Raw genomic sequence first — 14397 nt, 5'->3', positions numbered from 1 at the left:
GCCCCTCGCACGGGGGGTGGGGGTCCTCGTGCAATACCCCCCCCACCCCTCGCATGGGTGTCCTCGTGCAACCCACTGGCACGGGGCGGCCGTGACGGTGCCCGGCTTTGGCAGGGGAGCGGGGCGACATGGTGTCCTCCACCCTCAAGTTGGGCATCTCCATCCTCAACGGGGGCAACGCTGACGTGCAGCAGGTAGGAGGGCGTCCGTGCGTCCCTGTGTCCGTGCGTCCCTGTGTCCCCGTGTCCATGCACGAGGCCACACATGCACATGGGGCTGCATCATTGCCGTGGGAGCATGCACGAGGCTGTCCATCCTGGCATGTCTGTCACATGTCCATGTGTCTGCACGTGTCTATGGATGTGTCTGCAGACCCACATGTCCATAGGTCCATGCACGTGTCCATACATCCATGCACGTGTCTGTGTGTCTGCACATGTGTCTATGGAAGTGTCTGCATGCCCACATGTCCATACCTCCATGCATGTGTCCATGCATGTGTCCGTGTAACCATGTATGTGTCCATACATCCATGCACGTGTCTGTACATCCATGCATGTGTCCATGCATCCATGCATGTGTCCGTGTGTCTGTAAGAGTGTCTATGGATGTGTCTGCATGCCCACATGTCCATACATCCATGCACATGTCTGTGTGTCCATGCATGTGTCTGTATGTCCATGCATGTGTCCATATGTCCATGCATGTGTCTGTACATCCATGCATGTGTCCATGTGTCCATGCATGTGTCTGTATGTCCATGCACATGTCCATACAGCCATGCATGTGTCCGTGTGTCTGCACGTGTGTCTGCACATGTGTCTATGGATGTGTCTGCACGCCCACATGTCCATTCATCCATGCACATGTCTGTGTGTCCATGCACATGTCCATACATCCATGCATGTGTCCATACATCCATGCACATGTCTGTATGTCCATGCACGTGTCCGTACATCCATGCATGTGTCTGTGTATCCATGCATGTGTCTGTACATCCATGTAAACGTCCATACATCCATGCACACGTCCATACATCCATGCATGTGTCCTTGTGTCTGCACACATGTCTATGGATGTGTCTGCACGCCCGCATGTCCATACATCCATGTACATGTCCATACATCCACGCACGTGTCCATGTGCACACCCATGCATGCTTCCATCCACACTCACGCCTGTGCAAGCACTCACGGGCACATCCGTGTCCCCGCACCGGTGCCCGTGTCCCGGTCCTGGTGTCTGTCCGTCCACACGTATGTGTGTGTGTGTCCCCCAGAAAATGCTGGACTACCTGAAGGAGAAGCGGGAGGTCGGGTTCTTCCAGAGCGTCCAGGCGCTGATGCAGACCTGCAGGTGATGCCTGGGCTGGGGTCCCCCCACGGGCATCGGGGTCCCCCCATGGGAATCAGGGACCCCTGTGGGCATCAGGGTCTCCCCATGGGCTTTGGGGTCCCCTCTGGGCATCAGGGACCCTCCATGGGTGCCCCAGGGGTTCAGGGCTTTGGGGGGGTCCCCAAGAGATCGAGGACCCCCAGGGAGGGTGTGGGAGCAGCTGGGAACAGCCGGCATCCGTTTTCAAGAGGGAACGTTAGAATTTGTTGCGCCAAGCCTTGGAAGAACTAGTTTTACAAGGTCAGGTGGGAGGATGGCTTTGCGCACGCCTGGGAAGATGTGGCTGAAGACAGTCACCCGTACGCGTATGGAACGTTTTTATCTTTAACTGTTTTATCTTTAACGATGTTCTGAGGACTCGCAAACATCCCAGCCCAGCCAGACACGCGTTCCGGTGTTAGTAGCATGGGCTGTATGCCGTTAGTTCTCCCCAGATCCGTGTTGAAACACACACAAGTTCGATCCTTTACTGAAATAAGCGGAATCTTGTGCGGATAGCTTGAGCGCTTAATTCAGGCGCTGCAGAGGGGATCAGGTCCAGCTTGGGGGGGGGGGCCTGGAAGGGTTTCGGGGGGCCGCATCCTGACCACCCCTCCTGTGTCCCCACAGCGTCCTGGACCTCAATGCCTTCGAGCGGCAGAACAAGGCGGAGGGGCTGGGCATGGTGACGGAGGAGGGGACGAGTGAGTGGGGGGGTCCTGCCCAGGCACCCCCCCTGCCCGGGACCCCTCTATTGCCACTGCCCCATGGGATGGGGATGGGGGTTGTGACCAGGGGTTCCCATCCTGCACCCCCCGTCCTGCTGCGCTGCTCCCCCCCGAGTGCCCGCTATTAATGTGGCTCTGAGCCCCTAATGCCCCCCCAAAGCCCTAATGCCCCCCCCGGGTCCCTAATACACCCCCAAAGCCCTAATGCCCCCCCCAAACCCTAATGACTGCCCCCCCGGGTCCCTAATGCCCCCTGAGCCCCTAATGCCCCCCCCCATAGATTTGATACCCCTATAGCCCTGATACTCCTCTATGCCCTTAACACCCCCCCAAGCCCTAATACCCCACCTTGACCCCTAACAGCCCCTGCAGGCCCCTAATACCCCCCCCCAGGCCCCAATACTCCCCCAAGGCACCTAATACCCCTGGGCTAATAATACCCCTTAAAGTCCTAATGACCCCCCCAAAACCCTAATTGTCCCCAACCCTAATACCCCCCCCCACTCCTAATGATCCCCCAGCTCTAATGACCCCCCCGCCCTGCTCACCTCCTCTCTCCCCTTCTCTCCCCATCCCGGCTCCTGGTGACAGTCATCAGCCGTGAGAACGGTAAATACTCGTTATCGTAGGGGCTATAGGGCTGGGGAGGGGGGTGTATATACAGTCTATAGGGCTGGGGGGTTATCATAGGGTCTATAGGGCTGGGGGGGGTTATTGTAGGGTCTGTAGGGTGCTGTTGTAGGGTCTGTAGGGTGCTGTGGTAGGGTCTATAGGGTGCTGTGGTAGGGTCTTTAGGGCTGTGTGGTGTTATTGTAGCATCTATAGGGTGCTCTTGTAGGGACTATAGGGCTATGGGGTGTTACTGTAGGATCTATAGGGTGCTGTGGTAGGGTCTATAGGGCTATGTGGTGTTATTGTAGGGTCTATGGGGCTATGGGGTGTTATTGTAGGGTCTATAGGGTGCTGTTGTAGGGTCTATGGGGTGTTATTGTAGGGTCTATAGGGTGCTGTTGTAGGGGCTATGAGGTGTTACGACGGGGTTGCCCAGCTGCAGGGGTTGTTGTAGGGTCTGTAGGGCTGGGGGGGGGGGGGGGCGGTGCTGGAGGAAGGTGGCACCGACGTGGCCTCCCCGTGCCCTGTCCCCAGAGTGGGACCCACGGCACGTCCCCACGTCCCCTGGCTGCCACCCCTACAGTGTCCCCACAGCATGCCTGTCCCCGCTTGTCCCCGACCCCCTCGGCCCCACTGGCTGTCCCCCCACCATGCTAACCCCCTGCCACCCCGGGTGTCCCTGTGCCACCCTTGGGTGTCCCCATTGCCACCTTGGGGTGTCCCCGTGCCACCCTGGGGTGTCCCCGTGTGACCCCGGCTTTGTCCCCGTGTGACCCCGTCCGTCCATCCGTGCCCCCCCCCAGGGGAGAAGGTGATGTCGGACGATGAGTTCACGCAGGATCTCTTCCGGCTGCTCCAGTTGCTGTGCGAGGGGCACAACAATGGTGAGAGGGCATGGGGGGGGGGCATAGGGGTATGGCTATGGGACACGAGGGGGCTCTGGGGTGGGGAAGGGGCTTTGGAGAACTGTGGGGCAGGAGAAGGAGCTATGGGGCAGGAGGGGCTGCTGGGCTGTCATGGGGTGGCCGTGGGGCTGGTCTCACCCCATTCCCCCCCCCCCCCCCCAGATTTCCAGAACTACCTGCGCACCCAGACGGGGAACACGACCACCATCAACATCATCATCTGCACCGTGGACTACCTGCTGCGCCTGCAGGTACCGCACCCCACGGCCCCCCCCCAGCCCCACACCATGGCCTCCAGCCTGGACCCCATCCCCAATCCCACACCCCACGGCTCTGCCCCAGCCCCAAGCCATGTTCCCTGACCCACGTCCCTGATCTTCATCCCTGACACACATCCCCATGTCCTCGTGCTGCCGGCAGTCCCTGTGTCCCCATCCCCATGTCCTCATGCTGCTGGTGGTCCCCACGTCCCCGTCCCCATGTCCTTATGCTGCTGGTGGTCCCCACGTCCCCATCCTCATGTCCTTGTGTTGCCGGTGGTCCCTGTGTCTCCATCCCCATGTCCTTGTGCTGCTGGTGGTCCCCACGTCCCCATCCTCATGTCCTTGTGTTGCCGGTGGTCCCTGTCCCCACGTCCTTGTGCTGCTGGTGGTCCCTATGTCCCTGTCCCCGTGTCCTCATGCTGCCAGTGGTCCCCACACCCCCATCCCCCCTTTGTGTTGCCGGTGGTCCCCACGTCCCCATCCTCAAGTCCTCGTGTTGCTGTTGGTCCCCATGTCCCCATCCCACTGGTGGTCCCTGTGTCCCTGTCCCCCCCCCCACCTCACCGCTGACGGTGCCCGTCCGGTGGCAGGAGTCCATCAGCGACTTCTACTGGTACTACTCGGGGAAGGACGTGATCGACGAGCAGGGGAAGCGCAACTTCTCCAAGGCCATGGCCGTGGCCAAGCAGGTCTTCAACAGCCTCACCGAGTACATCCAGGTGAGCCCCCCACCCTGCCCAGACCCCCCCCTCCAGCCCCTCGCTAAGCACACCCGGGTGGGATGGACCCCACAGTCCCCCACCCCCGATGTCCCTGGGGGGCTGGAGAGGGTGGTCCAAGCTCCCTGGGGGTCCCCAGGAGCCTTGGTGCCCTGGGGATCCTGGTGTTCCTGTATGTCCCTGGGAGGTTCCTGGGGATCCTGATGTCCCTGGGGGTCCCCAAGGACCCCAGTGTCCCTAAGGAGGTCCCCAAGGTCCCTGGGGATCCCAATGTCCCTGGTGGTCCCCAAGGACCCTGATGTCCCTGGGGGTCCCTGGGAGGTCCCTGAGGTCCCTGGGGACCCCAATGTCCCTGCTGGTCCCCAAGGACCCTGATGTCCCTGGGGGTCCCTGGGAGGTTCCTGAGATCCCTGGGGATCCCGATGTCCCTGCTGGTACCCAAGGACCCCAGTGTCCCAGGAGTCCCGATGTCCCTGGTGCTCACCAAGGACCCTGATGTACCTGGGGGTCCCTGGGGGTCCCTGGGGATCCTGATGTCCCTGGGGGTCCCCAAGGACCCCGATGTCTCTGGTGGTCCCCAAGGACCCTGATGTCCCTGGGGGTCCCTGGGAGGTCCCTGAGGTCCCTGGGGACCCCAATGTCCCTGCTGGTCCCCAAGGACCCTGATGTCCCTGGGGGTCCCTGGGAGGTCCCTGAGGTCCCTGGGGAATCCCGATGTCCCTGGTGGTCCCCAAGGACCCCAGTGTCCCAGGAGTCCCGATGTCCCTGGTGCTCACCAAGGACCCTGATGTCTCTGGGAGGTCCCTGAGGTCCCTGGGGATCCCAATGTCCCTGGTGGTCCCCAAGGACCCTGATGTCCCTCGGGGTCTCTGGGAGGTCCCTGGGGGTCCCTGGGGATCCCGATGTCCCTGGGGGTCCCCAAGGACCCTGATGTCCCTGCTGGTCCCCAAGGACCCTGATGTCCCTGGGAGTCCCTGGGAGGTCCCCAAGGTCCCTGGGAGGACCCCTGTGTCTAAGCGATCCTGATGTCCCCAAGACCCTCAATGTCCCAGGGCTCCCAGTGTCCCTGATGTTCCCTGGTGGTCCCAATTCCCTGGGGCTGCCAGGACTCCCTAGGAGGTCCCACCGTCCCCGAGGGTCCCCAGGGGGTCTCTGGGGGTCACTGGGGCCAGCAGTGCCAGTGCCCGCCACCCGCAGGGTCCCTGCACGGGGAACCAGCAGAGCCTGGCTCACAGCCGCCTCTGGGACGCCGTCGTCGGCTTCCTCCACGTCTTCGCGCACATGATGAAGAAGCTGGCCCAGGTGGGCACTGGGAGGGTACTGGGAGCACTGGGACCCCCCCACCCCCTACTAACCCGCTGGCCCCTCCTTGCTGTCCCCAAGGTGGGGAGAGTTGGGGACACCTGGGTCCCCAGTGGCATCAGCAGCCCCCCTTCCAACCCCCAAACCATCCCGTTGGCCCTGGGGCACCCTAAGGACCCCCCCCCCCCAAGATGGGGGGGACCCCATGACACTCCGGGGGGACCCCATGACACCCCAAGCTGGCTCTGACGGACCTTTCCGCCCCGCTGCTGCCAGATGGGCCAAACGCCGGGACCCCGGATGGGCGTAAGCACCCGCCGAGCCCCCCGCCCCGTCCCCCTCCCCAGCGTTGCATGGCGTTGCTAACCAACCCCCCCCCCATGGCATGGCAAAGCCCCCCCAGACCCCCCCCGCTTGGGTTGCCTGCGAGTTGGGGGGCCACCACCCTCCCTCTGTCTCGTGGCGCGAGGAGCGGTGCTGGAGCGGGTCGTGCCCCCAGGTAAGGGGGTTTGGGGCTGTGGTGGGGGTCACGGCACGGGGGGGGACCACCTTGGGCTCATGGTGTGTGTCCCCCCCATGTTGTCCTTCCCCCAGGACTCCAGCCAGATCGAGCTGCTGAAGGAGCTGCTGGACCTGCAGAAGGACATGGTGGTGATGCTGCTGTCCCTGCTAGAAGGTGGGGTCCCCTTGTCGTCCCCCCCCCACCCCGGGGTGTCCAGGACCCCTCTGCTGCCATGGGTGCCCCAACGTCACCCAATGTCCCCCTGCCATCCAGGGTGTCCTCGCTATCCCATGCCACCTGGGGTTAGGACATCCCATCCACCATCCAGGATCTCCTAATGCCACCCAGGATGCCCGTATCACTGGGGGGACACGACACCCCCAAGACGAGGTCTCCTCACCATCCAGGCTGTCCCCATGCCATCAGGAGTGTCCCCTGTCCCTCATAGTGTCCCCTCACTCTCCAGGGTGTTCCCCACCATCCATGGTGGCCCATGCCACTTGAGGTGTCCCTTGACCATCCAAGGTGTCCCCTCACTCTCCAAGGTGTCCTTTGACCACCTGGGGTGTCCCCTGTCCCTCAGGGTGTCCCCTTGCTCTCTAGGGTGCTCCCCACCATCCATGGTGGCCCATGCCACTTGAGGTGTCCTTGGCCACCTGGGGTATCCCCGGCCACAAGAGCCATCCCCATGCTCTCCAGGTGTCCCCAGGTACCAGGGCTGTTCCTGCAGCATCCCCAGACCTGACGAGACATCCCCCCTCCACCTCCACAGGCAACGTGGTGAACGGGACCATCGCCCGGCAGATGGTGGACATGCTGGTGGAGTCCTCCAGCAACGTCACCATGATCCTCAAGTTCTTCGACATGTTCCTGAAACTGCGGGACATCGTGGCCTCAGACGCCTTCCGCGACTACGTCTCGGACCCGCGAGGTCTCATCTCCAAGAAGGACTTCCAGAAGGCGATGGACAGCCAGAAGCAGTACGAACCCGCCGAGATCCAGTTCCTGCTCTCCTGCTCCGAGGCGGACGAGAACGAGATGATCGACGTGGAAGCCTTTGCTGGTCGCTTTCAAGAACCCGCTCGTGACATCGGTTTCAACGTGGCCGTGCTCCTCACCAACCTCTCGGAGCACGTTCCCCATGACCAACGTCTCCGGACCTTCTTGGAGCAAGCGGCCAGCATCTTGGAGTATTTCCGTCCTTTTTTGGGACGGATCGAGATCATGGGAGCCGCTCGACGGATCGAACGCCTCTACTTCGAGATCAGCGCCGCCAACAAGGCACAGTGGGAGATGCCCCAAGTGAAGGAATCCAAGCGCCAGTTCATCTTCGACGTGGTCAACGAAGGGGGGGAGGCCGAGAAGATGGAGCTCTTCGTCAGCTTCTGCGAGGACACCATCTTCGAAATGCAGATTGCCTCTCGCCTCTCCGAGGAGGAACCCCCCCGGGAAGAAGGAGAGGATGAGGAGCAGGAGGAAGAAGAGGAGACCCCTGATCCCACTGCTCCACCTCCCCCCTCCGAACCCACCTCAGCTTTTGGGGAGCTGTTGGCGGGGGCTGGGGGGCTGCGACGTTTGTTGGGGTCCCCCCAAACCTGGCGGCGACGGTTGCGACGGTTGCGACGCCGGCCGGGTCGGGAGTTGGCGTGGGCGGCGGGAGCGGCCACCGGCCGGGCGATGCTGGGGGGGCTTCTGGGGGGCTGGGGGGTGCTGGGGGCCGTGGGGCGCCTGGCCTGGACCTCTCTTTTCGGAGGGGGGCTAGTGGAAGGGGCGCAGCGGCTAGCTCTGGCCGAGCTGCTGGCCAGCATGCCCGACCCCCACTCAGGATGCTGTGGGGGGCGGCGAGGCCGGGGCAGCCACGGGGGGAGAAGAAGGGGGTCCCCAAGACCCTGTCCCCCCGCCCACCCCCCACCTGCCGCAGCCCCCCGAGGAGGAAGAGGAGGAGGAGGAGGCGGCGGCGGCGCCGGTGACGGCTTTCGGGGTGCGCAAGGAGCCCGGGCACTATCGGCTGGCAGCCCCCGACGCCCCCGGGGGGCTGGGGGACATCGGGGAGCCCCCTGCTGCCGAGCCCCCCCACCCCCGAGGGCACTCCCATCCTCCGGGAGGAAGATTGGGGTAGGCAGCCGATGGGGGCTCGGTGGGGGGGGGGGGGATGCTCGGAGTCTCGGGGGGGGGGGCAGGATGCTGGGGGTCTCTGGGGGGGGAACACGACCCCAGGGGTCCCCTATGGGGGGGTAGGATGCTGGGGGAGTCCCTATGGAGGTGCAGGATGCTTGGGTTCCCTGGGAGGGGGGGGTGGGTAGAAGGATGCTAAGGGTTCCTATGGGGGGGCAGGACCCCAGGGGTCCCCTATGGGGGGAGCAGGACACTGGGGGGGTTCCTTAGGAGGGGCAGGACCCTGGGCTCCCTCCCAGCAGTGGGGGGGTCCCCAAACACCTGGTTTCTGTCCCCTATGGGCATGACCGGCCTGAGCAGGGCTTGGGGAGGGGGGGGTGTCAGTCTGTGCCCCCCTGACCCCGATCCTGGCTCCCACCACAGGAGGACGGAGAGGAGGTGGTGGAGGAGGAGCCACAGAAGGAAGAGGAGCTGCCGGGCGAGGCGGAGAAAGCTGAGTAAGTGGAGGGGCAGGACCCCCCAGGGGGTCCATGGCCCCATTGGGGTGTGTATGGTCCCATTGGGCAGTAGGGTGGGTCCATGGCCCCCGTTGGGTGCTGCATGGTCCTACTGGGGGCTCTGGGGTGGGTTCATGGTCCCGTTGGGTGTTCCGTGGTCCCACTGGGGGCTCTGGGGTGGGTTCATGGTCCCATTGGGTGTTGCGTGGTCCCACTGGGGCTCTGGGGTGGGTTCATGGTCCCATTGGGTGTTCCATGGTCCCACTGGGGGCTCTGGGGTGGGTTCATGGTCCTGTTGGGTGTTGCCTGGCCCCATTGGAGTTATGGGGTGGGTTCATGGTCCCATTGGTGTTGCATGGTCCCACTGGGGGCTGTGGGGTGGGTGCATGGCCCCATTGGAGCTCTGGGGTGGGTCCGTGGCCCCGTTGGGTGTTGCCTGGCCCCCCCTTGGGCGCTCCATGGTCCCATTGCGGCAGTAGGGTGGGTCTATGGCCCTGTTGGGTGCTGCATGGTCCCACTGGGGGCTCTGGGGTGGGTCCGTGGCCCCACTGGAGCTATGGGGTGGGTGCATGGCCCCACTGGGGTGGTGGGGTGGGTACCTGGCCCCATCGGGGGGTGCCTGTCCCCCTTGGCGGGGCTGTGGGAAGGATGGAGGGTCCCGCTGGAGGCCCCCACCCAGGCAGCACCTTCACCCCAGCACGGAGAATGGGGAGAAGGCCGGGGCGGAGGGGTCCGAGGGGGGGCCCGAGCCTGGTGCCCCCGAGAAGAGGAGGAAATCGGTCCCCCGGGAGCGGAAGGAGCCACCGGCCGAAGGAGCCTTCGAGTTCTGGACTGAGCTGGAGGTCCAGAGGGTCAAATTCCTGGTACGGGGGGGGGGCCAAGGAGGGGCTGGGACCCCCATTGCCTGAGCACTGGGACCCTCCTCCCCATGTGCAAGCCGGCCACTGGGACCCCCATCCCTGGGCGGGGGGGGGGGGGGGCAATGGGGCCCCCATCAATGGGGGCATACCCTGGGTAGGTGCTCAGGGGGGTCCTGGGGCTGGACCCCCCCCACCCCTGAGCATGTCCCTGTCCCTCCCCCCGGTGCAGAACTACTTGTCCAGGAACTTCTACAACCTGCGGTTCCTGGCGCTCTTCCTCGCCTTCGCCATCAACTTCATCCTCCTCTTCTACAAGGTCTGGGTCCCTGCGGGGGGGGGGTATGGGATGGGGTGGGGGGCACCTCGGCTCCCTGGGAGGGGGGGCATATGGGATGGGCTGGGGGCACCTTGAAAACTTGGGGTGGGTATGGGATGGGGTGGGGGCACCCCGGGTTCCTGGGGGGGGATATGGGATGGGGTGTGGGCACCCTGCATCCGTGGGGGTGGATTATGGGATGGGGGCAACCCAGACCCCTGGGTCCCTGAGGGGGGGTATGGCACAGGTTGGGGCCACCCTGGCTCCTTGGTTGGGGGGGGCTCTGGAGTCTGTAAGGGGGGCTGACGGGTACCAGGACCCTCAGGTCCCCAGGGCACGGGGGTGGGCAGGTGCCCTCACCCCCCCCCCACCCCCCCAGGTGTCAGAGCACCCTCCAGGCACCGAGGAGGAGCCGGAGGGCTCGGGGCTGGCGGCGGCGGTGGCCGAGGAGGACGGGGGGGACGAGGCCGGGGGGGCCGGGGAGGAGAGCGTGGTCTATTACTTCTTGGAGGAGAGCACAGGATACATGCAGCCGGCGCTGCAGGGCCTGGCCCTGGCCCACACCCTCGTCGCCTTCCTCTGCATCATCGGCTACAACTGCCTCAAGGTGCGCCCGGCCACGCCCGGCCACGCCCTGCCTCTGGCCACGCCCCCCTTGGCCACGCCCCACCCTGTTCCCACCTGCCCACCCCTACTTGGCGTCAGTATCTGGCCATGCCAACCTGCCCCTGGCCGCGCCTGCCTGCCCCTGACCACGCCCAGCTGCCCCCAGCCACACCCATTTATGGTGCCACACCCTGATTGGCCACACCCAGTCATCTGGCCATGCCCACACCTGGTCGTCGTCCTCACACACACACCTGGAGCAGGCATCTGGCCCTGGCCACGCCCCCACAACCTGGTGGCCACACCCTTCTACCTGGTGACCACACCCTCCTACCTGGTCACCACGCCCTTTTGTGCCCGGCCACGCCCCCCAGGCCCTGCTGATTCCTCCCCCGGGCCTGGGTTGTGACCCTGTGTCCTCGCTGACCCCCCCATGTCCCCATGTCCCCCCCGACCCCTGTGTCCCCGTGTCCCCCCATGTCCCCCCCATGTCCCTGTGTCCCCCCTCACCCCCATGTCCCTGTGTCCCCCATGTCCCCATGCCCCCCCATGTCCCTGTGTCCCCCCATGTCCCCCCATGTCCCCGTGTCCCTGCCAACCCCTGTGTCCCCGTGTCCCCCCATGTCCCCCCTGACCCCCATGTCCCCCCATGTACCCCCATGTCCCCATGTCCCCCCATGTCCCCGTGTCCCCCCTGGCCCCTGTGTCCCCGTGTCCCCCCATGTCCCCCCTCACCCCCATGTCCCTGTGTCCCCCCATGTCCCGGTGTCCCCCCATGTCCCCGTGTCCCCCCCGACCCCTATGTCCCGGTGTCCCCCCATGTCCCCGTGTCCCCCCCCCAGATCCCGCTGGTGATCTTCAAGCGGGAGAAGGAGGTGGCACGGCGCCTGGAGTTCTCGGGGCTCTACATCACCGAGCAGCCGCCAGACGACGACGTCAAGGGCCAGTGGGACCGGCTGGTGCTCAACGCCCAGTACGGGGGTCTGGGGGGGGTCTGGGGGGGGGGAACCTCCTGGTGCTCCTAACCCAGTATGTGGGGGGGCTGAGTGACCAGTGGGACTGGCTGGCGGTCAACACCCAGTACGGGGGACCAGCTGGGAGACCTCTGGGGCCCCCCCCGGGCCAGATGTGGCTGCTGGGGGGGGGGACAGGACACACAGACCCCCCCACAACCTCTCCCTGTCCCCTCAGGTCCTTCCCCAGCAACTACTGGGACAAGTTCGTCAAGAGGAAGGTGAGAGGGGGGGTCCCGCAGGACACAGGAGGGGGCTGGACCCTGAGCGTGTCCTGTCCCCCCCTTGACCGTGTCGTGTGTGCCCCCCCCGCCCCAACCGTGCCCCCCCCCCAGGTGCTGGAGAAGTATGGGGATATCTACGGGCGCGAGCGCATCGCGGAGCTGCTGGGGATGGAGCTGGCCAGCCTGGATATTGGGGCGCAGGGCGAGAGGAAGGCCCCCCCCGACAGCTCCCTCCTCACCTGGTGGGTGTGGGGGGCTCGTCTGGAGGTGGGGGGGGGGGTCATACCCATCCTGGGGATTCCCCTCACATCCTCACACACCCCCCCTCCCCCTTCCCGCAGGATCACATCCATCGACATCAGGTACCAGATCTGGAAGTTTGGGGTCATCTTCACTGACAACGTGAGTGGGGGGAGCTGGGGAGGTCAGGGTGGGGGGCCCGGGGTGATGGGGGGGGACTCAGTGTGATGGGGGTCTGGGACCCCCCAGGGATGAGGGTACCCAGGGTGATGGGGGTCAGCAGTTCCCCCAGGGATGGGGGTCCCAGGGCAATGAGGGTCCCAGGGTGGTGGGAGTCAGGACCCCACAGGGCTGGTGGGGGTCTCATTGTGGGGGGGTGTGGGACCCCCAGCAGTGGGGGGGTCCCAGGGCGATGAGGGTTCTGGGGTGATGGGACCCAGGACCCCCCAGGGATGGGGGTACCAGGGTGATGAGAGTCCCAAGGTGCTGGGGGTGTTGGACCCCCAGCAACAGGGGTGCCAGGCTGCAGGGTGACCCCCCCCGCTATGGTGTGTGTGTCCCCCCCCCAGTCCTTCCTCTACCTCACCTGGTACATGGCCATGTCCCTCCTGGGCCACTACAACAACTTCTTCTTCGCCTCCCACCTCCTGGACATCGCCATGGGGGTGAAGACCCTCCGCACCATCCTCTCCTCCGTCACCCACAACGGCAAGCAGGTGGGGGGGGGCTGCCTGGGGTGGGGGGCGTGGCCAGGGCTGGGTGGGGGACCCCACTGACGCCATCCTTCCCGTCCGTGTCCGTCCCCGCCCCCCCCCCCCCAGCTGGCGATGACGGTGGGGCTGCTGGCCGTGGTCGTGTACCTCTACACCGTGGTGGCCTTCAACTTCTTCCGCAAGTTCTACAACAAGAGCGAGGATGAGGATGAGCCTGACATGAAGTGCGACGACATGATGACGGTCGGTGGGGTGGGGGGCCGGGGGTGGGGGGGGACAGGGGACCCGGGGGGGTTGTCCATGGAATGGTCCTAGGAGGGGTCCTGGGAGCATCTATGGGGTCCCTGGGATGGTCATAGGGGGTCCCTGGGGAGTCCCGCAGGGCTCTGGGGGTCCTGGAGGTCCCTGTGGGGGTGTTCTGAGGGGTCCCAGGGGGGTCTGGGGTGGTCCCAGGGGCATCCAAGGGGTCCCTGGGATGGTCCTAGGGGGTCCTGGGGGGTCTCCAGAGGGTGTCTTTGGAGAAGCTGGGGACCTCTGGGCTGGTTCGGGGGGGGGCCTGGGGGTGTCCTAGGAGTGAAGCTGGGGTCCCTGGGGGCATCCAGGAGGTGCCTTGGGAGTCAGCGGGTGTCCAGGGGGTCCCTGGGTGGGTCTGGAGTGGGCCTGGGTGGCCCAGGGGGGTCCAGAGGGTCCCTGGGGGGGTCCCTGGGATGGTCCTGGGGAGTGCTGGGGGGTTCCTAGAAGGGTTTTGGGGCTCCCTGGGGGGGGCAGCAGTGGTTCTGGGGGGTCCCTGACCCCCCCCCGTGCTGCCCCCCCCCCCCCCAGTGCTACCTGTTCCACATGTACGTGGGAGTTCGGGCCGGGGGGGGCATTGGGGACGAGATCGAGGACCCAGCGGGGGACGACTACGAGCTGTACCGCGTTGTCTTCGACATCACCTTCTTCTTCTTCGTCATCGTCATCCTCCTGGCCATCATCCAGGGTAGGGACCCCCCCCGGGCTGGGGCGGGGGGTTATGGCGAGCCTATGGTGGGGGGGTCTCCACCCCGCTGACCCCCCCCCCTCCTTGTCCGTGTCCCCCCCCATCCCAGGTCTGATCATCGATGCTTTTGGGGAGCTGCGGGACCAGCAGGAGCAGGTGAAGGAGGACATGGAGGTGAGTGACACCCCCCCCCGGGGGGGGCTTGCAGGATGCCTGGGTCTGGCGGGGGGGGGGGGCTGGCTGGTCCCTGACCCCCCAATCCCTCCCCAGACAAAATGTTTCATCTGCGGCATCGGGAGCGACTATTTCGACACAACCCCCCACGGCTTCGAGACCCACACGCTGGAGGAGCACAACCTGGCCAACTACATGTGAGGGACCGAGGGGGGGGTACCGGGGGGGTGGGGGGGGCACCTGGAGGGGGGACAG

At 65.2% G+C, this 14397-nt stretch overlaps 1 protein-coding gene across 1 annotated transcript in view; it reads left to right on the top strand.

Annotated features, from left to right (window-relative positions):
- Positions 1 to 14343, top strand: part of LOC128138179 (ryanodine receptor 1-like) — a 31955-nt gene extending 17612 nt beyond the window's left edge. The window contains 26 exon segments of the mRNA XM_052779487.1: positions 115 to 194; positions 1280 to 1356; positions 2005 to 2078; positions 2694 to 2711; positions 3518 to 3598; positions 3782 to 3870; positions 4473 to 4601; positions 5799 to 5903; positions 6498 to 6579; positions 7178 to 8220; positions 8222 to 8473; positions 8475 to 8507; positions 8509 to 8520; positions 8944 to 9017; positions 9715 to 9880; positions 10107 to 10193; positions 10573 to 10800; positions 11642 to 11772; positions 11991 to 12033; positions 12148 to 12278; positions 12378 to 12438; positions 12846 to 12992; positions 13098 to 13232; positions 13812 to 13968; positions 14078 to 14142; positions 14239 to 14343. Coding sequence (XP_052635447.1) covers positions 115 to 194; positions 1280 to 1356; positions 2005 to 2078; positions 2694 to 2711; positions 3518 to 3598; positions 3782 to 3870; positions 4473 to 4601; positions 5799 to 5903; positions 6498 to 6579; positions 7178 to 8220; positions 8222 to 8473; positions 8475 to 8507; positions 8509 to 8520; positions 8944 to 9017; positions 9715 to 9880; positions 10107 to 10193; positions 10573 to 10800; positions 11642 to 11772; positions 11991 to 12033; positions 12148 to 12278; positions 12378 to 12438; positions 12846 to 12992; positions 13098 to 13232; positions 13812 to 13968; positions 14078 to 14142; positions 14239 to 14343 — 3605 coding nt within the window.
- The last annotated feature ends 54 nt before the right edge of the window (positions 14344 to 14397 follow it).

The sequence above is a fragment of the Harpia harpyja genome (assembly GCF_026419915.1).
Source record: "Harpia harpyja isolate bHarHar1 chromosome W unlocalized genomic scaffold, bHarHar1 primary haplotype SUPER_W_unloc_5, whole genome shotgun sequence".
Classification (NCBI taxonomy): Eukaryota; Metazoa; Chordata; class Aves; order Accipitriformes; family Accipitridae; genus Harpia; species Harpia harpyja.
This window is presented reverse-complemented; position numbering and strand designations above follow the sequence as displayed.